The sequence below is a fragment of the Doryrhamphus excisus genome, chromosome 6 (genome assembly GCF_030265055.1).
Source record: "Doryrhamphus excisus isolate RoL2022-K1 chromosome 6, RoL_Dexc_1.0, whole genome shotgun sequence".
Classification (NCBI taxonomy): domain Eukaryota; kingdom Metazoa; phylum Chordata; class Actinopteri; order Syngnathiformes; family Syngnathidae; genus Doryrhamphus; species Doryrhamphus excisus.
Genome location: NC_080471.1, coordinates 3,667,598 through 3,691,411, shown reverse-complemented (window position 1 = coordinate 3,691,411; position 23,814 = coordinate 3,667,598). Strand labels below are relative to the sequence as shown.

Sequence of the window (23,814 nt, the reverse complement as noted above, 5' to 3'; positions counted from 1 at the left end):
CTGGTTTCGAAATCAGCAGCGGTCACATGATCAGCACTCCCTCCATTGACTTGCTTTACTGAACTTTGGCTCACTTCCTTAATTTGGGGTAAAGGAAAAGTCGTATGACAAGAGTTAAACGACGTTTTTAAACTTTTACGTGGAAATGAATGATTAGAGATCCATACTCTTTTTGTGGAGCTTACAAACGCGCATTGGAATGAGAGTCGTACAGGTGAGTCACCTTCTCGATTAGCTGGAAGCCTTACGCACTAAAATGGGCAATTTATTTGATCTCTTGTTAGACTGTCATCCACATAAACGGAAGTGGCGTCTCGTCTTGCAAACATGGATGATGGCAGCTTGGGGGACCAGGCTGCCACTACCGAAACTCACTCCAGACAAGCCCCGGTTACAGAGCGCCTCTCCCGGTATGGCATGCCTGTTACGGTCGGTGCTCCTCAGCGGAGGTCAAGGCTGCTGCAGAGGCGGCAGGAAGACAAGAAGGGCGGTGCTGCTGCGGGTCGAGACCGAGCTTCCATCACAGCTCCCCTGCGAGGCGGGTTGACCTCATCCGCACCCACGGGAGAGCAGGACCACCCGTGGGCTCTGTACCCCATGGAGCACGCCTGGATGCTGTCAGCCGTGGAGGGCAACTATGACACGCTACTGGAGTTCGTGTCAGAGGACCCGCTGCTTCTCGCTAGGCGGGACTTCATCAGCGGCTACTCCGTCCTCCACTGGCTGGCCAAGCGCGGCAAGGACGACACCCTCCTCCAGCTCCTCCACCACGCCGAGAAGGTAGGCGGTGCTCGGGTGAGCGTGGACGTGCGGGGAAGCGGCGGGCTGACGCCCCTGCACGTCGCCAGCATGCACGCTCACTATGCGGTCGTCAAGCTGCTGGTGGGGGCTTTCGGTGCCAACGTGGACGCCATGGACTACAGCGGGAGGCGGGCCTGGCAGTACCTGCGGTCGGATGCTCCAGTAGAGATGAAGGAGCTGCTCGGGATGTGGGACGACGAGCACGCCGGTGGGGGGGCGTCCAACGCCAATAAGAACAGCAACAACAGCAGCGTCGTTGAGGCTGCAGCGTGTGAGGAAGTGGATGGACTCCATGACCAAGTCAGCTCGTTTGACTGGACGAGGGGAGGAAGCAGGAGGTTTGGGTCTTTGAGAAGGATTTTCTCCTTTCGTGCAAACAGACGCTGAACACTAACTTTAAATGTCAATCACTGGTACTGTTTCAATGTGATTTACATGCTAAACTACCCTCCGTGTCTAGCCAATATAAATATTTGGACTGACATAGTAGCAACAGTATTCTCTAGTCTAGCTTGTTTTTCCAGAGTTCTATTTGGCCGAGGCCACCAAAGCAGACCTCAAATCAAACATGAGCTGCAATTCATTGCTCTGTCATGCAAGAATTTGCTGTGTGGGCTGATTGAAAATCCCCGTGAGCTTCTCATTTTGCATTAAACCCCCTCCTTGGCCTTCCTGTTGGAATTAGAAACACTGGGCGACACTTCAAGTACAGCGAGGAATACTGTAGAAGCATTTGGCTGCATCAGCTGCTGCTACAAGGTTATTCTTTACATATTTAAAAATGTTTAAATACACACGGTCATGTTATAGCTTGATCACAGATCTTTTATTGTCAAACCAGAGAATCTGTACAAAAACAGCTGCAGCTCCAGATGACATGGAGCCCCCCTCCATAAACAGTGAAGCCCAGCAGCTGGAGGTCTGGTAGGATGGAATGGAGGGATGCTGGATCCATGGGTCAGGTTTACAGGCCAAGCTTAGTCCTCCTCCAGTGTCTCCTCTTAGAGTTGTACCTGGAATCAACATGCATGTCTGATTATTTTGCGAGCACTTTCTTAGTAGCCTAACAGAACAAAGATGTGGATTCAATGTTGAGTCCAAACAGCAGCGACCATCGTGTTCTGCTTCCACCAGCAAATACACCAAAATCAAGCAGGACAAGCTACAAGTTACAATCAGTGGCAGTGTTTCAGCGACAGAGGAGCTTCTTCCCAATCAGCGAAGAAGATGCTCATGATCTCTGAAGCAGAAGTGTACTCTCAGCAGGGTTAATGACAGCATTTCACATTAACGAAGTGCTGCAATTGCAGAACCTGCTTTACTCCGTGTAATCCTTCATAAAAGGACGATGCACTTAGTGTGATATTTGACTTACCATAAAATCCCATTTAAAGTCAAGCATGTAGCTAAACTAATAAAATATGGCATGTTAAGCATATGGGCTACTGTTTTAGGAAATACAATAAAAAGACCAATATTTTAGTCCGTTTTCTGATATGTTGCAGGCCAAACCAATGTTTGATTCATATTGAGCTCGTCTGTGTAGGGCAGGGGTGCTCACACCTTTTCAGCATGCGAGCTACTTTTAAAATGACCGAGTCAAAATGATCTACCCACTACAAAAATGCAAAACATCTATTTATTTTCAAATGTATTGAGGATTATTTGTACGTACAATGTATGTTGATGTACCTTACATAACCAAATGAGCCAATATTGCAAAACACACATAATTAACTATTAACATTTTTTGTAATTACCTGAGTTTACTTTGATGACTTGCACTGAATTGAACCAGCCAGGGATGCATAGTCCGGACAGTAGCTGCTGATAGCCAGCCTCAAGCACACTTCCAAATGTTCATGTACATTGTGAAAAAAAGTCCACCTCCCATTCCGTACGGAAGTGATATGTTTTTGCCTTTTTACTTGGTCCAGCATCTTCACTCATTTTAGTGACCATAAACTTTAGCGAGGGCTTAAAATCTCGCAATTCGCCGACTAGCTTAGCACTTTGCATCGTTGTTTACGCATGAGCGGTGACCTAAAGGTCAAAATTCAGTTGTCATCTGACTGGTTGTCCTGTATGTCAATCAAGTAACGGGGATGGATGATAGGCTGACATCGTAAATTCTGCTGCACTTAGAGACGTTGTTTGATTTGATTGGTCGCCCAAAGGGCAACATTCAGTTGTCATCTGAATGGCTGCCCTGTATATCAAATCAAGTGACGGCATTGATGCTGGGATGATATTTTTTTTAATGTCACGCCGCGATCGACCAGCGATCGACCAGTACCACCTCCGCGATCAACCGGTAGATCGCGATCGACTTAATGAACACCCCTGGTGTAGGGCTTAGCTTAACTTGTTTAATGTGTCAACTAGCTTCATAATAAACACGAAAATAGGGTGACATTACACCACGTGCATGTTTCAAGAGATCATTCCAGACCAATGTTTATCAAAATTCATGTTCACACCCTAATCTGTGCTCAAGTCTGGAGGGGGGAAAAAAATACCAAAAGCATGCACACAATCCTGCAACAAACCCTAACTACATGCATTGTTGACGCTGTGGTTTAAAGAGGTAGGTGCCTTGCATTAGAATCAATGTTAATGCAAATTATCTTAGTAAAAATAAGCATGAGTCCAACAAGTAACTGCTTCGCTCAATGGTCACTACAGCGTTAACACTCAGCTCCATATACCGTGCAGGTTCCCACAGTTATTATTATTATTAGGATTCTAAAAGTGAGATAAATGCATCTGTCGTCAGCCACCCACCTGATCTTGTTTCCAGTCTTCATTCTGATCCACTGAGGAATGGGCCTGTTTTGTTTCTGCTTCTTAGCCAAGAAGCGTTTGATCCTGAAAGTCTTGTGGGACGACTAGAACGACACACAGCATAGACTTAAAGAACCACACGGATACATGAACGAATCTTAATCGAGGTTTTCTTGTTGAAAACCAACAAGCTAAAGCGGCTCCAGTCATGGATAGCTAGCTAGTACGCAACGTTACATTGCGGCGGTTTAATCATCTAAACTGTAACCTTAACATGTAACATAACCACATAAACAGGAGCGAGTGTATATCATCTGATTAATCTGATCACATAAAATAGTCTGCAGAGTCTATTTCAATGGATGTTAGATGATTTCGGCATTTACCATTTCCACCAGTCCTTATCCCACAATGGCGTTGGCAGAAGAGGAAGAGAGTCGTGACGTAGTCGGTTTTATCCAATACGACTTCCGGTACCATTTGCCTTTCAGCCAGCGACACCCGCAGGAGATACCTGTGTACTACTACTATACTATATTACGTTCAATTAGCATTTCTTGTAACAATGTTTTACTTGTGTCATAACGGGTGAAATTAGATGAACCACAACTTAACATATATTTGGGAACACATTTTCATCAATGAAATGCAAAAATAAAGACTTAATATTTCTTTATTTTCTTGCTGGCATCAGGAAGAGTGGCATATTCGGCTTGGTGCATGACTGACTGATGCTGAGGGAACAGAGGGAAGGCTGCAGGTGAACTGTGAGGTGTACATGCAGTTAGAAAGGTACTTGGTGTACAAGTCCATGAACAGTCAGTATAATGCGTACATGTGAAAAGATGCAAGAAGCTTGTCAATGCGAGTTGATTACCACCTATCCTATGAAAATGGAACATCTGCAACAATACTGAAATATTTATAAGGTCACTTTGGAGGTTTTTTGATGGCCTAACAAAGCTTTGGCTTGACTTTAAGTGCCCTGCAGACAAAATGTTGTCTTTCCTAACAAAATCAAACTAAAGAGGGTCACTTTGAGGCACTGCCAGGCTCCACTAGATCCCATCAGGGCCTCATCCACGGAGAGCTAGCGAGAAGCCATCATCGGCTCACGCAGCCCTGAGGCCACACATTGAGCTGAGCTGAGCTCTCCTCGCCAAACTTACGGACGCTCCAAATACTGACGATTTTTTTTTTTTGCTCAGTCCTCGCCTTTGTCAGATGCTTTCTTCATCTCTGCGTCTGGCTTCCTGTCCGCAGAGAGGGAGTCACCCCCTCCTCCGCCTCCTGCTGGTCGATGCCGACTTCTGGCTCCAGGCTGGTACAGCTGGATAGCAGGACGATCCTGATGCAAAAACAGTAGTATTTCATATTAACAAACAATGAATTTCAATGAGTGTATTTCTCCAGACAAATAAACTAACTGAATATACAGTATGTACTCTATAGGTATATATACATATAGTATAACCCAAATAGAGGAAGTATCATTTGATCGATTGACAGACAGATTTACTTTATTCCGAAGCCTCTCTCTTTTGCTGCTGTCATCCTTCTTATTTTCTCTAGGGGGTCTCTCCATCTTCTCAGCATGTACAGACTCGGTCACGTTGTCGCCGCGTTTCCTGTCCGACGGACGCTCTCGCTCCTTCTTGGCCCCGTCCTCCTCCACTCGCCTCCTGCCGGCGTTCTCCACATCCTGCTTCTCCCTCCTGCGCCGTCGCTCCTCTTCCTGCCGCCTTATGCGTTCCTTCTCCTTCTGGCGCCGCTCCTTGTCTGGCTCGCGGTCGCCGTCACGCTCCCGGAACTCCTTGCGGCCCTCCTCATCTGGTCTGTACAAGGGGAATAAAAAAAAAACAAAAACATCCAAACTGAAGCAAAAACACAAAAATCTACATACTTGGGCCCTACAAGAATGACGTACTTCTTTCCTCGCTCTTCCCTGTTCTCATGCTGACGTCTCTTCTGATCTCCACCGCCCGTAGTTCTGTCTTCTTTGATCGGCCTATCTGATTTTTTAAACTTCTCCTTAGTTTTGTCCGTGTCAGCTTCTTCTCCTCTGTCGGGCTTCCTCAGCAGCTATGATTGGACAAATAAGAGGATCTCTTTCTGCAATATATCAATGACATATATTGTTAAGTCTTTTTTATGCTTTACTTTGATTTTTGGCTCCTCTTTGACTTGGTCTTTGTCGCTTTCTGGCAGCTTGTCCAGTTTCTTCATCTTGTCCGCGCCTTTGCGTTTGCGCTCCTCTCTCCACTTGCGGCGCTCCTCGTCGCGAAGGCGTTTACGTTCAAGCTCCCTTCTCCTCCTCTCCTCTTTCTTCTCCTCTCTGATTCTCTGAAGTTGGGTTGGGTGATATGGACCTTAGCGTGTTTCACCACATTGTTGGGATGTATCACGATATGACGACATCATTAAATTCAGTGGAGTCTGGTATAAAAAGCTACAAACCGTAACCCTTATGATGAAATACACTTAAATTAATGAGATGAAAAACGAGATGTCAGCCTCTGAACACATTGCTACTAAAACTAACTGTAACGCCTACCAAAGATGTATTAATAAATATTATTCACATAGCACTAGAGGTAAAAAGAGGTGATGACACAACTCCACAATAGAAGAGACCACGTTTGGTGCAGTTTTAAGATGGAAAAATGGCCACAGGGTGGCAGAAGTGTATTTTATAAGAACTCTGCCTGCAAATTTCCCACATAAGTACACGGCTGCACAGCAATCAGGAAGAAAAAGGCTTGTAGCGTTGAAGAGATTATGAATTGAGGGGAAATTTTAATGCATTCACATGTGTGCGCACACACACACACACACACACACACACACACACACACACACACACACACACACACACACACACACACAGTTCTGTTCCAAATATGAAATTGGAAATAATTCATGGTGTTATCTTTGTAAATAAATGGTTATTTTCATTAAAACAACAGTTTTTGGTGGTGTTTATGTTGTGGCATCGTTGTTTATATATTTTGGCTAAATCTGGGTCAAGAAAAAGCCGTTGTTCCTCTCTTTTTTCGCTGAAACTTACCTACTGTTGATAACTGAGAGTCTAACCTTTCTTTTGGTATATCCCATGTCTAAGTAGCCATAGAACACAATATATGTGCCAGTACTGATAGCATGGTGAAAACTATATTAATCACACACACACACAACCGCACTAGCATGCTAAACTACGCTAATCCCGCGAGCTTCCAGTCACGCTCCGTAAGAGGAGCTTCCACCAACTTTTGCCAGTGTTTATCACCATTTCAACATGTTTACTTTGTCAACTCTCGGACATCAACTCTGCTCTTTCTGGTTTAAATGAAAGACTTTATACACTATCCCGCTATATAGAAGTTATCGTCCAACCCTAGTCCTTGAAGTTCCTGATTTACCTGTTTATTCTTCAGGAAGTCCAACAGAGGAGTTGTCTTTTTAGCTGCAGGACAGGATAAGTTGACATTAGTGACTGAGCAACACAAAGAGGTTCTATTTGTATGTATACTCACCAACTAATTCCTTTGATCTGGCTTCAATCTCTTCTAGCAACGTCTCAGGCGTTGATGTCAATTTCTCATCATCTCCGTTATAATAATCCAGAAATTTTTTGTAATCCGGATCTAAGAGAAAACAAACACAAAGACATTGTCCTTGTCACAAACCTTTTCATGTCGCAAAATGACAATGCACAAACGAGCTGAAATTGTGTTTTTCAGGAAGAAAGTATTTGATACCGTGTCCCCTGTTTAGTCAATGTGTTTGCAGTACATTTTCACATGGCTACGGCTTCAAATCACTGTAGTACTTGCATTTTCAACCTCAAAATAACTGCACTATTGCTGGTACCCCTTTTACGAGAATCATCCATTTGACCCCCACTGTCTCAACACGCCCAGGTGTTGAGACAGATGCACAGAGTGAACCCTTTGTCATCCAGCCTGTAGAAGAGCCACAAAAGAAACATTGATACATTGAGGCCGGCAAAATTATCAACTTTTTATCAACTGTTTTTACTTATTGTGCTGTTAAATGATTTGATTATTGTTACATGCCTACAGATAGCAACTTAAAGTGGACCTATTATTATGCTTTTTCCACTTTTCTGACCTATAAATGTTGCACTATTGTGTTAAACGATGCCAAAGTTTCATATAATGAGGTTTGCGCAAATTGCGAAAAAAAACTTTCAGGTGTGAGAGAAAAAGTTCAATTTGTTTAGCTTTCCTAAGGAGGCAAGCATCGGGCAGAAGTGGTTGGAGTTACTGATTCCCTGCCAGCAAGAGAGAAATGTTTTCATCCGGCATTTTAAACAGGACTGTTTTGTGAGCATGGGCCAGTATGAAGCTGCACTAGCCGACAAACCATAGCTGAAGCCTGACACCTTTCCAACGTTACTTGGTCGTGTCAAAGAGTCAGAAAAGCAAGCTGTACAATTCATCAATGCCCTAACTGTGTTTATTTTTTGTAAATAAATTGACTGTGTAGCATTAAAAAAAACCAACCCTCGACCCCGGGAGTATTTCCCACTATAGGCCGGTGTCTAACCTCCCATTTCTGTCCAAGATCCTTGAAAGAATTGTAGCACAACAGCTCAATGATCACATGGCTTTGGGTGATCTTTTTGAACCTTTTCAGTCTGGTTTCAGGATGAACCACTCCACTGAATCAGCCCTTGCAAAAGTGACAAATGATCTTCTATCTATGGACTGTGACACATCTACAATATTGTTATTACTTGATCTCAGTGCTGCTTTCGACACTGTCGATCACTCTATCCTACTGGAACGCCTTCAAACATATATTGGTGTTACTGGTCCGGTACTCTCTTGGTTTAGATCTTATCTTGAGGATCGGACGCATCGTGTCGTTTGTGATGATGTGACTTCAGAGTTCTGTGGTGTCACTTGTGGAGTTCCACAAGGTTCAGTGCTCGGCCCTCTTTTGTTTAACATTTACATGTTGCCGCTTGGCGACATCATTCGCAAACATAAGATTAGCTTTCACTCTTATGCTGATGACACTCAGCTATATGTCCCACTAAAGTTACCTGACCCGCAGGACTGCTCTAATTTGGAGGCTTGTCTCATTGATATTAAACATTGGATGTCCTGTAACTTTTTACTCTTGATCCCTGATAAAACTGAGATGTTGATCATCGGCCCTGCTAAACAGAGCCGCCTGTTTAAGGACACCACTCTGAGTTTTGATAATAGCATAATTTCCCAAAGTGACTCTGTGAAAAATCTGGGTGTGATATTGGACCCGACTCTATCCTTTCATAAGCACATTAAGAATGTTACTAAAACAGCATTTTTTCATCTTCGCAATATTGCGAAGATACGACCTATTCTATCCACTTCTGATGCAGAGACCATAGTCCATGCATTTGTCACGTCTCGCCTTGACTACTGTAATGTGCTGCTTCTGGTCTTCCAATGGCGAGTCTCAAAAGCTTGCAGTTAGTACAAAATGCTGCAGCGCGACTTCTTACAAGGACACGTAAGTGTGACCATATTTGTCCAATACTAGCCAACCTGCACTGGTTCCCAGTTCATTTAAGATGTGACTTTAAGGTACTGCTTCTGGTTTACAAAATATTATGGGTTGGCACCTTCTTATCTGGTTGACCTAATTGTACTCTATGCTCCGTCTAGAAACCTACGCTCACAACACGCCGGTCTTTTGACTATCCCGAGAGCCAGAAAGAAGTATGCGGGCTCTAGAGCCTTTTCCATTCGGGCCCCAACGTTGTGGAATGCTCTACCTGTTAATATTAGAGCTGCTACCTCAGTAGAAATGTTCAAGTCCCGACTTAAGACTCATTTCTATACTTTAGCGTTTAGTTAAAAATATTCCCTGCCTGTTTTGACTGCCGCTCCTTCTCTCTCCCATACCGCCCCCGGGGGGTCCAGGAGAGGCTGTTTGGAAGTTGCCTTGACGAAACTGGACATCTGACGTGGCCTACCTTGTGGAGGCGCTGCAGCAGAGGGATGGTGATCATCTCAAGACCCGCGCCTGCCCAACTGTCCTAATGGCATTCCATCTTGGACCTGGACTATTATACTCTCTGTTTATATTTAACTGTCACATGTTACCCTCTAAACATCCATTGCAGCCTGGTCATCCTAGAAGGGGGATTCCCCATCTGCGGTCCCTTCTCAAGGTTTCTTTTTCCCTAATGGGTTTTGAGTTTTTCCTTGCCCTGATGGGGGTTCAGATCAGGGGATGTTGTTTGTCGTCTATTGTCTATCATCTACTGTTGCCTGCTTGTTAAGCCCTTTGAAGCTCTTTTGTGATTAAGGGCTATATAAATAAACTTGACTTGACTTGACATTATAGTGGGCTGCAAATTACAAGCTCACCATGTTTGGAGTTGCTAATAACCTTTTTCCACCACCATCATTTAAATGCAGTTGTCCTGTAAAAAGCGTGTAATGACCACATTTCTATTACCGATGTTGTAGAAAATCCCACATTATACTCTGAGTGCATCCACAGTCACAGGTCTCCAGCTCTTAAGCTACAAGAAGCTCCTAACCACTTTTCTCTCCAAAGGGTTTATCCATTTATTATCTCCTATAACTCCTATATCAACAAAATTAGAAAGTGGTGTCGGGCAGTAGTCCAGACGTTCTCGGGGGGAGTTTGGGAGTGTTACCAATCACAACAGAGTGGCGTGCCGGGATGCGGGCCGTGGGTGGAATAAATTAAAAGGGACCGTTTTGGTCATCCACGGAAATACAGCTGGAATAGGTGCAGATTCTGGAAGATCTCGAAAGCTTTCTGTGCGGGTTATTGTGTGTAGCTGCTCTATAGGAGTCCACAACTCAATACAAAGGCACGAAAATGAGCATAATAGGTCCCCTTTAATTTTAAGACTGGCAGGATGAGACCTTTTTCAACCCAACACAAGCATGTTGTGCTTTTTCTTCGGCTGGAGTTTTAATTTGCTTTTCCTTAATAAAATATTGCGTCATGAAATCGGTGAAGGTTAAAAAGTCTTGTAATGTTCACTTTACAGTTAATAAAATGTTTTATGATAATATTCACACGCATCATTTTTCTAATTTACAGTATGCCTTTTTCGCTGACCATTTTAAAGCTACAACCAAAGGGTTAAGAATCACTGTGGTTAACTTCTTTAACTCCTGCATTACAGCTATGATTGTAAACACTGCCTATACTATAGATGAATACTAGTAGGGACAAACTTCATACCGTCAGTTATTGTTCCACACTTGGCGTCCTTTTTCTTCATTTTCTTTTTGGACGTCTTTTGGAAAGGCGCAAACTCCACAATAGCAGGGTACTCCTGTCCTGTTTAAACACAACACGTACAAGTACTTATATGCACATGTTTAAATGTAAAATCAGGACTTTGGCATCATACCTCTATTGTCAATGAACACATAGCCATCAAAGCGATCCCTAAATAGAACAATATCTTCCTGGTTCTTGAAGTTGATGTATGCCCTTGCAAAGAGGTGAGGGTAAAGGCTGACACAGAGCATTGATTATCAGTTAAAGTACTGTTCAGTTGCTTTCCTGCTGGGGGTGTGACCACCTCACCTGGTGTCATTGGAGAAGAACTCCAGGTAGTCCACTTCTGGGAGTGGTTGCAGCTGCTCCTCCAGCTCGTCTTTAGTTAGGCTTGGTGGCAATCTTCTAATCACAATCTAAAACAAACGTTATCCATTAGCACACGTCAATGAGACGATATGAAGGTTGTTATAATTTGTTTAAAGATGTTCTAAAATACTGATAACGTCTACAATTTATTCGTATATGTTGTTAGACGTAATAGGGTTAAAATGCATGTCGTGCCGTTGAACACCAAACAACTACTGTGGTAGCAACAAGCTAACCTAACCTAGCCTAGCTCGATAGTTTTACCTTTGTCATGGTCTCCTTTTTTTCCTTCAATTTCTCCGCCTTTTCTACATCATCGCACATTATTTCCACCCTTTTCTCCCTGGGACGTGTGTTTTCCTTGTCTTCCTTCATGTTTGAAAGGCTACGTGTGAACTTTGCGTCAGACTTGTTTACTTTTTTTTTAGCAAGTTAGCCGAGATGGGTGTTCTTCTTCATCGTCTTATTGAATGGCGAGGCGGTGGGCGCCCAACCTGACAGATGCCGCACCGCCATCTAGCGGACATATGTGGGGAGACGAAACAAGTGCTTCTCAAATAGTGGGGCGGGCTCACCAGAACATGAGCGGTGAAGTGTCGGAGGACGTGAGAGACAGAGGACTTTCAACACGTAGGAATGCAATTTGACTCTCAAATACGCTTATATGCTTCACTGCTCTCAATTTTGTTGCATTGCTCTGGTTGCAGTTTCGAATTCAGTCTGTACAGTCCAGATACATAATTTTGTCAGTCTTTCTTCAATTTCTTGACATACAGTAAAAATAAAGCGCCCAGTTATTGTATTTCAAAATAAAAGCTTTAGAGTAGGAAAAAAACAGTCCATAATATTTTAGGAGTTTAGCTGGAAGATAATTGGATTTAAAAACACTTTCACGCTTACGATGTCATGTTTGAGTCATGGGTTTATTGTTTGGGGGACATTTTCGCCTGCTGTTATCTTATTTTGAATTTTGTAACACAAGAGAGACGTTTGCTTCTACTTCCGCTCGTGTAAGGACTCGAGTGGAGGCCGCCATCTTGTTAGCTTCCTAGCAAAATAAAGAGACAACAGGGAATTTGGTGGACGTCCAAATTTCCCTGCTACGATGTGGTATGAAATCCTGCCCGGCTTCGCCATCATGACAGTTTGTCTGATTATTCCCGGCGTCGCCACAGCACAGATCCACAAATTCACCAACGGTGGAAAGGTGAGCATAAGGGAGGAATTGCTAACTCAAGAAGACGTGCCCAAAGTCAAATGTGTTGTCATTTAAATATGAACATACATAATGTATGTTTGACTGTCACGTAGGAAAAGCGAGTCGCCCGGCTTCCGTGGCATTGGTACTTGTTGGAGAGAGACCGGCGGGTGTCGGGAACGGGACGGCACTTTGACACCAAGGTGAAGCTACATGCTCAGTCTAATAAGTCATGATGCATTCAAGTATTAAGAGTACTATGGGATTACATGTGTAGAATTATGTTGAAAAAGGCAAGTTTTGTAGTTAAACTTCACCTGTCACCACCTTTGTCACGTTAAATGATTCATGATCATAATTCATCATACACTATGCCAGACCAGTGTAGTGGACTTGTTACATAGTATTTGACTAAATGTGGATGTCAAGGAACACCAACAGATCAAGGATGTTTGTTTTCTTCTCCAGGGACTCGAGAACATCCACTGATGGCAAGAACCCCTTCTCTTGGAATAAAGTCATTTGTTGTACAGTTAAGCAGTTCTGCCTGATAGCAGTTTGTTCATGTTCATTAAAAAGTTTCCAAACTATACATGGCTGACTGAGTCATCATTCTAACTTTTAAGAGCTCTAAATTATAGTGTATGTCATGAATACATTACTATACTTTCAGCTGAGGGAGACAAGAGGACAATTGAAGGGAATCCCATTGGTAGTTGAAAGAAATTTTATTAACATGGCTTTAAGTAGGCCACAAAAAACAGTAACAATATGACAAAAATGGGTCTATTGTTCCAAAACAAGCTGGTCGGAGTGGACTCCCAACATGAAATCCGTATTTACTTCCAAATGCCATTTCCATCTGTAAAAAGGCACTGCACTTTAACTGACAGCAGTTAAGTCTTGTCCTCCTTTCCTTTGGTCTTCCTGTAGACCATCTCTCGAAAACTGGACAGGATCTTGCTTTCCCTTTTGCGTCTTTCTTCCTGGTTGAAGGAGGCCAGCGCTCTCTTTTCATCGGCACTGTAGATCTGGTTCTCCTTTCTCAGACGTACAGCCTCCATGCGGCGATGTCTGCGAGGGTGACATGAACACAAGTGGAGTATAGTTGCTGCGTGCATAAAGCCTCGTGCTGGTGAATAAGCAACTGATGTGTCACACTGGAGCCTTCGAGCTGTCTAAGCACGTCCTCGTACCTGCTGCCGCTCATGACGTAGCCCGACTTCTCAAAATCTGCAATCTCGTTACTGGTGAGGCCGATCTCTCCTCTCCTCGGAATACGTTTTCCGGCCTTCACGTATTCCGCCATTGCGGCACCTTCTCCCGGTAGGAGAGCATGACCAAAACTGCAAGACAATAAAACTATTGAGTATGCTGGAACCTGACTTGATTGTAAAGGACAGGATGAAATACAGTACATTTCTTTTATAGTCTCATTCTAATCCTATACTGCTGCACTAAAGAGTGTGCAGAGACTGTGTGCTAACCGGCACAGAAATATTTCTAGTTTGAGATTCTGCACCTCTTCCTGCAGTGTTCCCATGGACGTCAGTATTGAACAAAGCAAAATTTGTTCTCAATCAGAAATCACTCCACACTCTTTATTGCTCTCTGGTTCTACCACATCTTACTTATTGTGTGGAAATATGGGATAATAACTATAAAAGCAATCTTCACTGGCTAAATGTACTGCAAAAAAGGTCAGTAAGGATAATTCATAATGCCGCCTACAGAGAACATAGTAACTCCTTATTTCTAAAATCACAAATACTTCAACTTGCTGATATAGTTCATCTTCAAACAGCTAAAATAATGCATAAGGCTAAAAATAAGCAATTAGCTAAAAATGTCATCCAATACTTCTCTACAAGAGAGGAGAAATATGATCTCAGGGAAGAAGTACATTTGAAACACTTCTATGCTAGGACTACGTTATGCTAGCCATAGCATTTCAGTATGTGGAATCAAACTATGGAATGGATTGAGTAAGGAAATCAAACAATGCACAACGATGAGCCAATTCAAGAAACAATACAAGCAGTTGATGTTTGCTAAATACAAGGATGAAGAGTCTTGAACCAGTCATGATGTGCTATATATATCACTATATTGACACGCACTATGGTACCCATTATGGCATTGGATGCTCATATCACCGAGTACTTCGGTAAGAGGTACATTATAAAAAAAAAAACCTTGAACTGTATTATAGAAAGCAGGAAGAGAACAAATGTAACAGTTACTGATTGTAAAAGTACCAGATGGAGGAGTAGGATTTAATAAGCTTTGCTTCTTCCTACTCCTTTTGGACATGTGGAACTGGGAACTGATTATGTGATGCATTCAATTGTAATCTGATGCATGTTCAAATGAAATAAAACCATTACCATTACCATTACCCCCGGGCCTCCTCAAGGTACTCTGTGATTGGTCACACTCCCAAGCACTCCAGAGCACTTCCGAGTACGTAGGTCCATGTATACTGAATGCATTAAAATGTTTTTTGTCTGGATCGGGACACCCCTACTAGAAAGGAAGGAAGACAGAGTACTTGATTTCAAACTCACTCTAGGGGTCGTTCGTCCTGAGACAGGTGAGTGAGCGGAGCTTCGGGTCCCACCAGGTGTTCATCCGTGCACGTTTTCTCAACCCACGTCACCTCGTTGGGGTCCTCCTCCTCTCCCTCCTCCTCAGACTCGCCACTGCTGGACTCGCTCGACGTCTTGCGGCTCTTCTTGGCCTTCTTCTTCTTCTTCTTGGACTTTTTGGACCTGAGAGCAAACAAGGTTGTTTCAGTTGTGTTGCTTGAAGCATGCGGCGTAAACAAATCCCGTCTTACTTCTTGCTCTTCTTTTTCTTCTTCTTGACCTTGTCCTCTGATAAATGACAACATGTGTGTTTAATATAAAACACATCAGGAACTTCAACTAATGTATTTCAACATCTTTTACCATCTGAGTCTGAGTCCAAACCGCTGTCTGAATTCTTCATGCGTTTTTTCTTCTTGGATTTCTTCTTTTTTTTCCTTTTCTCGTCTACAATTGAACACATACTGCCGTTAAAATCAACATGAACGCTACTTGCAAATGTGTATTAAAACGTACCTTCAGACCCTGAGCTGGCATTTTTCTCATTTTCTTCGACTGGTGTAAATTCATCAGAGCTGGTGGACACAAAGAAGAGCAATGTTAAAACGTTACGTGACGACAACGGCCAACTTACCACATGGCATGGGCCGACATGAGATTCTGATGGTATGATGACCTTGGGATAAAAATAGCACGGTTTTACAGCAATTAAATGACAGCTCTAAAATATCTTATTTTGAAATATCTTTCTCGAAAAGAGAAAAAATCATATTTAAACCATATAAACACGATGGAGGTTGAACATATGTATGTCTTTTACATCAAATACTGAATTCTTTCTAATTAAATCATAAAATGAAGTTCTCATTGCAGTCTAAAAAGCAATCAAGTGGCTCAAGGTCCCAACGTGAATAATGCCAGATTTTCCATGGTCATACTTTTTTTCCATAAAAGGTTGGCTGTGGGCTGCACGGCGGACAAGTGGTTAGCGCGCAGACCTCACAGCTAGGAGACCAGGGTTCAATCGCACCCTGGGCCATCTCTGTGTGGAGTTTGCATGTTCTCCCCGTGCATGCGTGGGTTTTCTCCGGGTACTCCGGTTTCCTCCCACATTCCAAAAACATGCTAGGTTAATTAGCCACTCCAAATTGTCCATAGGTATGAATGTGAGTGTGAATGGTTGTTTGTCTATATGTGCCCTGTGATTGGCTGGCCACCAGTCCAGGGTGTACCCGCCTCTCGCCCGAAGACAGCTGGGATAGGCTCCAGCACCCCTCGGATTGTAGTGAGGATAAGCGGTAGAAAATGAATGAATGAAGGTTGGCTGTTCCTGTGACTTGTACTCCAGAGCGGCTTATAAATGAAAATATATATATCATTTCACACACAGCCACAGGAGGGCACTCTAGAATTTCGTACTGATATCTCCTACTCCTTAACAATTCAATATTTAAACAGTAGACGTTAGCTTACAAAGACAACTGAGAATGACAAAACACAAATGCCCCCCAAAAACAAATGATATTCTGCAGACTGTAAGCTACAAGTAGTGAAATATTCAGCTGAAAACAGTAATGGAGCAGCAGAGAGAAAGTTTGGAGTAAGTATGAAAGTTGTTAGGGACTGGCGTAAAGTGGAGGCTACTCTTACTGCCATGAAGAAAACAAAACAGTTACTGTGCTTAAAACTGTTTGTTATGTTCCATAAACACTGGATCTTTTCTGTTCATGTTTATTTTTCATGAAGCTGAATGAGCATTGTGTTAGCATATCTTACACCTATTCAGGCTGTTCTCTATTCTTTTATTGACATAATGTCCGGTTTGGTCAAGTAGTTTGTAAAATAAATTACCCGCAAAAATGCGACTTATAATCCAGTGCAACTTATGTATGTTTTTATTGCTACTTAATTATGCATTTTTGGCCTTGTGTGACTTATAGTCCAGAAAATCCAGTATATATTTTTAAATGTGTTTTTAAATGTTTCTTAGTTATTATTTCATAGTGGCAGGTCACACTAGCCCACAAACAAACCGTTTCCAGGTCACATGATTGTTAGCAACCCAGGCGTTAAGTGGTTTTTCCTGTTGTTCAGTGGAGAGTAAACGCTTCATACCACTCCTGTCTCGTTCTGAATAACGTCTCCACATTGGTAACCCCTGGCGTGAGTAATATGTTGAGCGACAACAACGCGAGCCTGCAGGCGCCGCTCAACCCTGCGGTTTCAACACATCTAAGCCCAGTTCCGACTGCAAGGAATGGCACATGATGTGAAGGTATTTCCATGTAGTGGTCGCGCTGGACTTTCTCTCATATCGCTGGAAACGTGTGGCTCATTCCTACTTACAACAACAAAAACGTGTGTGCGTGTGTGTGATTAGACACTTACTCTTCTTCTTTTACTCTGGGAGAATATCCCCACACTTCGGGACAGCCTTGCTCTCCAATTCTCTCTCGCTCTTGCAGCCGCCTGCAACACAGAATTAAATGTCAGAATGAGGAAAAGTGGTAGAAAATGAATGAATGAATGAATGAATTATTTTTATGTAGGACAGCATTCAAAAACGTCATGTTTCAAGAAACAAATGTATGAGAAAATCAAGAGCTGCGGATGATTTAGGGAACTTGACAAAATTCTGCTGCGTGCGTCCTCCATCATCCAGAGGGAAAAGTCAAGCCGGTGTTGTTCTTTCAAAGCCATGATGTCCGCCTTTGTATTAGTTGGCCACGAGATGGCGCTGTTTGCTCAACAACTAAGCGCTAAACGTAACATCACCTAAAACTGTTGTTCCAAATGCCCACAAGACATGCAGGGTAGCCCAGCTGCATCAACAATAATGAGCGATGAACAATAAAACAGGACCAAGAGCCCGTTAACTCCTCCTTGTTTACGTCTATAATGACCTCATCAACTTTTTTTTCAATCTAGCAAAGGTGCAAAAAACGGCAGGCAAAATGGTAGGAGAAAGAGTACTACAAGCTACCCAGCATGCTTTGCGGCAGGACTTATATGAGTGTGTTTTTAGCATAGGTACTGGTGCATAGATATTTGTTTGTATGCCCACATGGTGCGACGGTTACTTTGTTCGTCGCGGATGGCTTTTTTGTACAAGATACAGATTGCATCTGACTATTGTAGTGTACAGTAGCACAGTAGCACTCCAAGTCATGATGCAGCCTACACTTTCCATGTTAAAGGTTTAACGAAAAGTGTAATATCTCGTTATGGCCACCAGATGGCAGTGTTTCTTGGCCACCTTCATTTTAGTGTTTTATTGCAGTTGATTTTCATATTTCTTTCTCCATGTCCCCTCGGAAAACTTTTAGGTTCTCAATAAATGGCGACGCCATCTCCGCGTCTGGTCCAGACCAGGTTATGAGTTTAGCCTAGGTTACCATGGTGATGCAGCTGCTAAGAGTTACATTCCCCTGTTTGAACAGTTAGGTCCGTCTTTCCTCTCAACACAGCTCATTAACCCATTAAACTGTCTTCTCAGAAACCCCACCACACCACGCCATTTGTTCACGTACTTACACCCACACTGTGAATGTCCCTGTAAGGCGCATTAGCGCCCACCGCAGGGCTGGAGTGGTACAGTTTCGTTGACTACCACCATTTCATAACTGCGATACGATGTTATGCTAACGTGGCTAACAAGTGCTAAAGCGGTTAAGTGTAGTTTTCCAAAGTATTTACCTCGCCATTAATTCCTCTTGTCTCTGTCTGTGGGCGTCGTCCCTCTGCTGGTCGTAGTAAAAGTCGTCTCTGAAGCCACCGTGCCTCCACGGAGCGTCCTTCTGCTCGGCCCAGCGACTGTGGTTAACACCGCCGCTGCCCGTGTGCCGCTCTCTGGATCGGGATCGACTGCGGCGGGGGCTCCCGATTCGGAACCGTTTAATAGTTTTGGCCTCCCTGAGTCGATGCTCCCTCTCCTCTCGTTCGCGCTCCCTGTTACGAGGCTTCGGTGGTTTGGGCCCGAAGCTGTCCGGAGACAAACTCCCATCTCGGCTGGGGCTGCGGGAGCGAGGAGTGCGGCTTCGACGGTGTCGAGGACTCCGGGGACTTAGTCGGTTGAACTGCGGCATGGCTCAAGCGACTATCCCGGACTAATATCTGGGATAAAAGCTGCGAAAAGACAAATTAAGCTACCAAGGAAAGCTGTGTTGCTACGAGTACGACCAGTCTCGAGCGCATCCAAACCCGGAAGTGGTGCATTAGTTTCTCCGTCATTTCCGGGAGTCATGTACAACGTTCTGCCCGTTTTATTAACTAGATGGACGCTTTCACACCCGGCCTCTAAAAGTTAAAAACTATATACATTAGTAATGTAAAACAAATAACATATACATATAAAGTGAATTAATTTAATTTCAGTCTAGCTAGTACGTTTTTGTAAGATAGATCAACGAAGAGGAAGTTACTGTGACGTTTTCCGTCGAGAAAAATAACTTTGAAGTGAAACAACGTCGGGGCTTGTATTTCATATTTAAATGTAAGAAATATGAAAAGAATCCAAACCGTGCATTGAATGATCGTGCACGGCGGCTGGGATCTGTTTCGTCATTGAGAGGCAGGCACGGTGATCCCTTTGACAAGTGACGCTCCCTCTGCTGTTAGCCATTGTGTGGCCAAGCGGCTAGCACATTAGCTGTAAATACGCTCACTTCTTTATGCAGATGGCAGACACAAAAGGCGCAGGTAAGGGCGTGTTTGTGAATTTATATTCAGAAGATGTGTCGCGCAATTATCCGGTGGGCGGAATGCATTAACGGCGGTGCATTTGTTTTTAGCAGCTAACACGCTAATGAGCTGTCATATAGTCTAGGCCCGCCTTGTCCTATTGTTCACTATGGAACATATATCAGCATTGGAAAACTACCATTATTGTACAATGAGATTTCCGATAACATACACACATTTTATGATGTCTTATAATATCGCTATCAGTGCTACAACTTGGCTAAAAACAAACGTGACGTCTCGCGTTGGTAATTCGGCGGATCAAAACCCATACGTTGTTTACTAACAATACTTAATATAACTGTACATAAAATGTGCGGTGAAAGGTGGCAAGTGTTAAAAGTTTTAAAGCACTAGCAGGGCCCAATGGAACGGACACATTGTGATTGTTTTCATTGTGTCCCCCAGCCATGCAGACCCTGAAGCTGATCTCCGCGACCGACCCCCAGTATTCGGCCGCTTTGCTCCAGGCGATGAACGAGCAACGAAACAGCGGATTATTTTGCGACGTCACCATCATCATCCAAGACAGGAAGTTCCGAGCCCACAAAAGCATCCTGTCAGCATCGAGTACTTATTTCCACCAGCTGTTCGTTGTGGCGGGGCAGGTCATAGAGCTGAACTTTCTCCGAGCGGAGATCTTTGAGCACATCCTTAATTTCATTTACAGCTCCAAGATCGTACGGATTCGCTCGGACTTGTTGGAAGAGCTCATCTCGGCCGGGCAGACGCTCGGGGTCAAGTTCATTGCCAAGCTGGCGACGCCCCTCTCGCGAGTCAAGGGTTTGCCGGGTTTGTCCAAGGAGGACGAAAGCCGGGATGAATCGTCGTCTGAGATGGTCATGCCCATCATCTCAGAGTCCTTCTCAATATCTGCGGAGGAGTTCAGCAAACCGGCAGATCATGAAGCCGACTCGGACGACGACGACGTTATGTTTGTCTCGCAGACAGACTCCAAATCCAGAGTCTCGGCGGAGGTCATTGATTTGGAGACGGTGGATTCAGTTGAGAAGGAGCCAAGCAAAGAACCCGCAGAGCCAAAGCTTCCTGACAGCAGCCCTCTGCGTAGTCCGGACAGCAGCTCCAAGGACTATAATTCCCCGGCCAGGGTGTCGTCTGGAAGTACTGCCAGCCTGACCGGTGGCGGCGGCGGCGGCGGCGGCGGCGGCAACCAGGAGCTCCAGAGTGCCTCTCAGTCGTGTGGAACCAGCACGGCGAAGGGGGGCAACGCAGACATACTGGGAGTCCACAAAAAGCAAGTTTCCTCCTCACCTCAGCAAGGAGATTCCAAAATCAGGCTGCTGGACATTTCGGAAAGAAACATCAAACTGCCGACGGCAACCAAAAAGACGGTAACACTCAATGCGGCAACAGAAATCGATTCCATTTCTCCCAATTGTAAAGTTTACGCCAACATCGGGGAGAACACCTACGATATCGTCCCGGTGAAGGAGGATCCGGGAGAAGGCGGCTCAAAATCCAACAAAGGGAAGAGATCCATAGCGGAAATACCCGGGAACCTCAAGGTGGGACCAAACAAGAAGAAATCCAAATCAGAGCTGGACGACCACTACGAGCTCATCATGGACGGCAAGACGTTCTACGTGTGCGTCGTGTGCAAGCGACCCTACGTGTGCCTGACCAGCCTCCGCCGCCACTTCAACACGCACTCGTGGGAAAAGAAGTACCCGTGCCGCTACTGCGACAAAGTTTTTGCTCTGGCCGAGTACAGGACTAAGCACGAAATCCAGCACACGGGCGAGCGGCGGTACCAGTGCCTGATGTGCAGCGGGACCTTCCTCAACTACCAGCTGCTGTCCAACCACTGCAAGCAGGTCCACAACCAGGACCCCAGCGGCAGGAAGGCCAAAGAAGACGGCGAGGACAACATCTACCGCCTGCTGCCGTCCAAGTCGGTGCAGATGAAGCCGTACTCGTGGACCACGGAGGGGGCTGCCATCCCATTCATCTCCGAGGACGGCAGCGTGCAGCATCTCCCACCAGGCCACGAGGACGTCGTCCACCCACCCGTCCAGAACCGAATGCTGCACTGGGACAACCTTTTCGTGGAGTCCGAGGAGCAAATGCTGATGGGCGGGCAAGGACGGCCGCCCATGAATGCTCGTCCTCCTCAGGCGAAGGCGGAATACGCTTTCACTATTCCGGAGACGTATTGACAGATGCTGGATCTCGCTATCACTTGTGCCTTTTCAGGGGCCCCCGCTTTGGACTTCGAGTACTCCTCTTCCACTCCTCCCTTCTCTGATGCTGGTCCAGATGAGTGAATGTTGACAGAACTGAAAACATGACAAGCCATGTGACCCTTATTTTTGAAGGAAAGAACAGTGATTTGTTGAACGATGGACGAGGATGAAAACATTTGGTAATTATGGATAATGAAGTATTGATGACCTTTCGGCCATGTTGCCTCCAACATGGAATCTGTTACGTAAAACAGAGCACTGCACATTACAGTATGTAAAAAGCATACCCAGGCCTTTTTAACTACACTATGCTTTCTTTGCGTTGTTGAGGGGTTCAGTTTAAGCCGGGAGTGTCCAGCCTTTTTGTACCGAGGATGCACAGGGCACCCCTGTCATTTTATTTAATTTAATTTTATTTTTTTTACACTAAAGGTGCTGCATGCCTTGCTTAGGTAATGCATGGTGGAACGCCAACTTTGGAATGTCCTTCTGGCATTTTAACCCGGCCTCTTTCTCTTCCCAGCACATGAGCCACATGTCACGTAACATACACACGTGTGCATTAGTTATGTGTGTGGTCGTTAGCTTATAATGGTGATTTGGCTAAATTTTGCAATTTTCCTATCCTTTTGTGTATGTGCACGTGCTACAGACATGTACGTATACAAGACGGTGGTAAGTGAACACCTTTAACGCCAACTGAAATTCTCTAAAAAAAAAAAAACAATTTACAATGAGAATCTCGGTTTGTGTCATTCATTCACTCAAACCAAAACGTACCCCAACTGAATACATTTTACCCTTATAATCTGTTCCAGACACTCCGAGTCATTTTAATAGTTTTTTTTTTTTTACAAGTAAAACAATTTGAAATGCATATGAAAAGGATACATGAACTTTTATTGTCACTTTTGCGGTGAGTGATGAGATGAAACACCACCTTTGGGTTTTGCTATGAGTTACGTCTTGGACGTAATCCTGATTCTCACCTTCTTTATCAAAATGTTGGCACTTGGCAACTTTTTTTGGCTCCACCGTGGATTCTTTTGCAACCATGGTCACTAAGAAAAGCAGACATTATTTGTTCAGTCTGTTCTTCTAAACCGCTGTTAGTGTTGCTAGCTGCTGGTGGTTTTATGTTTTTTTTAAAACATAAATATCTTAAGTTTGTGTCGTATTACTGAAAGTGTGTCAAATGTAATATATTATTTAAAAATGGGACAAAAAACAACGAGCAGGCCAAAACCAGTCCTCAGGTCGCACTTTGGACACCCCTGGTTTAAGCAGACCAACTATGATCATTCCACATTCAATGTTTTGAATGAAATGAACATTTCACATCTTTGCACTTGAGTATGATCTGAAAAGTTGTTTATTATTGGCAAGCCCACATATGGGGATCATGGAAGGTATTGCTTTTAATGTGGAGCTTTTTTTAAGACTGTTTTCATGTTTTTGCAACTCCAAAATGTGCATTACCAGAGTGACTCACGAAACGACTGTTGACTGAAAGGTTAGCACTTAGTATTTCATCATGCTTCTTCATGTTTGGACTCTTTGAAATGGACTTTTCACTGTGTCTAAGAGTGTAGTGGTGAGTAAATGAGTAGAGGTAGCAGAGACGTTCTGCGTCACGTCAATAATCAACGGATTAACATTGGGTTGTGTGTGATGTACAGTATATATTTGTGTCCTTATTTTGTAGAGCCAAGCTTGCTTTTTTATAATGTGGCTGTATGTTGTGTATTCAGAAATGTTCCTTCTGTCTTTATGACAATAAATTATTCTTTTACTGTTGAAACATATTCCCCGCCCTTGATTGAGCCGTTCTTAAATGATATAATGA

The 23,814-nt window shown here is 44.0% G+C and overlaps 6 protein-coding genes across 6 annotated transcripts; 3 read left to right on the top strand and 3 right to left on the bottom strand.

Moving 5' to 3' along the window:
• Positions 1–48: 48 nt before the first annotated feature.
• On the top strand, positions 49–3,335 carry sowahd (sosondowah ankyrin repeat domain family d). The gene is made up of 2 exons (XM_058076609.1): positions 49–214; positions 285–3,335. The coding sequence occupies exon 2, from the start codon at positions 328–330 to the stop codon at positions 1,186–1,188; it is 861 nt and encodes a 286-aa protein (XP_057932592.1). The 5' UTR covers positions 49–214; positions 285–327; the 3' UTR covers positions 1,189–3,335.
• On the bottom strand, positions 1,606–4,034 carry rpl39 (ribosomal protein L39). The gene is made up of 3 exons (XM_058076614.1): positions 3,972–4,034; positions 3,586–3,689; positions 1,606–1,814 (listed from the first exon to the last, which is right to left on the bottom strand). The coding sequence occupies exons 1-3, from the start codon at positions 3,972–3,974 to the stop codon at positions 1,766–1,768; spliced, it is 156 nt and encodes a 51-aa protein (XP_057932597.1). The 5' UTR covers positions 3,975–4,034; the 3' UTR covers positions 1,606–1,765.
• A 208-nt stretch (positions 4,035–4,242) lies between these two features.
• Positions 4,243–11,751, bottom strand: upf3b (UPF3B regulator of nonsense mediated mRNA decay). Its single transcript, XM_058076595.1, has 10 exons — positions 11,503–11,751; positions 11,179–11,285; positions 11,000–11,106; positions 10,828–10,926; positions 7,119–7,229; positions 7,005–7,048; positions 5,746–5,928; positions 5,513–5,667; positions 5,105–5,420; positions 4,243–4,933 (listed from the first exon to the last, which is right to left on the bottom strand). Exons 1-10 carry the CDS (start codon positions 11,611–11,613, stop codon positions 4,790–4,792), a joined length of 1,377 nt encoding a protein of 458 aa, XP_057932578.1. The 5' UTR covers positions 11,614–11,751; the 3' UTR covers positions 4,243–4,789.
• A 471-nt stretch (positions 11,752–12,222) lies between these two features.
• On the top strand, positions 12,223–13,026 carry ndufa1 (NADH:ubiquinone oxidoreductase subunit A1). The gene is made up of 3 exons (XM_058076613.1): positions 12,223–12,445; positions 12,550–12,639; positions 12,905–13,026. Exons 1-3 carry the CDS (start codon positions 12,344–12,346, stop codon positions 12,923–12,925), a joined length of 213 nt encoding a protein of 70 aa, XP_057932596.1. The 5' UTR covers positions 12,223–12,343; the 3' UTR covers positions 12,926–13,026.
• A 119-nt stretch (positions 13,027–13,145) lies between these two features.
• On the bottom strand, positions 13,146–19,776 carry nkap (NFKB activating protein). The gene is made up of 8 exons (XM_058076600.1): positions 18,721–19,776; positions 17,413–17,493; positions 15,541–15,599; positions 15,388–15,471; positions 15,276–15,312; positions 15,004–15,207; positions 13,633–13,782; positions 13,146–13,510 (listed from the first exon to the last, which is right to left on the bottom strand). Exons 1-8 carry the CDS (start codon positions 19,107–19,109, stop codon positions 13,333–13,335), a joined length of 1,182 nt encoding a protein of 393 aa, XP_057932583.1. The 5' UTR covers positions 19,110–19,776; the 3' UTR covers positions 13,146–13,332.
• zbtb33 (zinc finger and BTB domain containing 33) lies at positions 18,640–23,764 on the top strand. The gene is made up of 2 exons (XM_058076594.1): positions 18,640–19,722; positions 20,173–23,764. Exons 1-2 carry the CDS (start codon positions 19,695–19,697, stop codon positions 21,939–21,941), a joined length of 1,797 nt encoding a protein of 598 aa, XP_057932577.1. The 5' UTR covers positions 18,640–19,694; the 3' UTR covers positions 21,942–23,764.
• Positions 23,765–23,814: the final 50 nt, after the last annotated feature.

Bases quoted from the DNA above. Each gene is read 5' to 3' on its own strand.
- sowahd (XM_058076609.1), top strand. From the start codon at position 328: ATGGATGATGGCAGCTTGGGGGACCAGGCTGCCACTACCGAAACTCAC.
- rpl39 (XM_058076614.1), bottom strand. The intron at 1,815-3,585 runs GTGGGTGGCTGA...TGTTGATTCCAG, and splicing joins AAGACTGGAAACAAGATCAG to GTACAACTCTAAGAGGAGAC.
- upf3b (XM_058076595.1), bottom strand. From the start codon at position 11,613: ATGAAGGAAGACAAGGAAAACACACGTCCCAGGGAGAAAAGGGTGGAA. The intron at 10,927-10,999 runs GTATGATGCCAA...GTGTTTAAACAG, and splicing joins TGTGTTCATTGACAATAGAG to GACAGGAGTACCCTGCTATT. The intron at 7,230-10,827 runs GTATGAAGTTTG...GTTTTCTCTTAG, and splicing joins GTGTGGAACAATAACTGACG to ATCCGGATTACAAAAAATTT.
- ndufa1 (XM_058076613.1), top strand. From the start codon at position 12,344: ATGTGGTATGAAATCCTGCCCGGCTTCGCCATCATGACAGTTTGTCTG. The intron at 12,446-12,549 runs GTGAGCATAAGG...ACTGTCACGTAG, and splicing joins AATTCACCAACGGTGGAAAG to GAAAAGCGAGTCGCCCGGCT. The intron at 12,640-12,904 runs GTGAAGCTACAT...TTTCTTCTCCAG, and splicing joins GACGGCACTTTGACACCAAG to GGACTCGAGAACATCCACTG.
- nkap (XM_058076600.1), bottom strand. From the start codon at position 19,109: ATGCCGCAGTTCAACCGACTAAGTCCCCGGAGTCCTCGACACCGTCGA. The intron at 15,472-15,540 runs GTACGTTTTAAT...GTTCAATTGTAG, and splicing joins TGCCAGCTCAGGGTCTGAAG to ACGAGAAAAGGAAAAAAAAG. The intron at 13,511-13,632 runs GTACGAGGACGT...TCACCCTCGCAG, and splicing joins TACGTCATGAGCGGCAGCAG to ACATCGCCGCATGGAGGCTG.
- zbtb33 (XM_058076594.1), top strand. From the start codon at position 19,695: ATGCAGATGGCAGACACAAAAGGCGCAG. The intron at 19,723-20,172 runs GTAAGGGCGTGT...TGTGTCCCCCAG, and splicing joins GGCAGACACAAAAGGCGCAG to CCATGCAGACCCTGAAGCTG.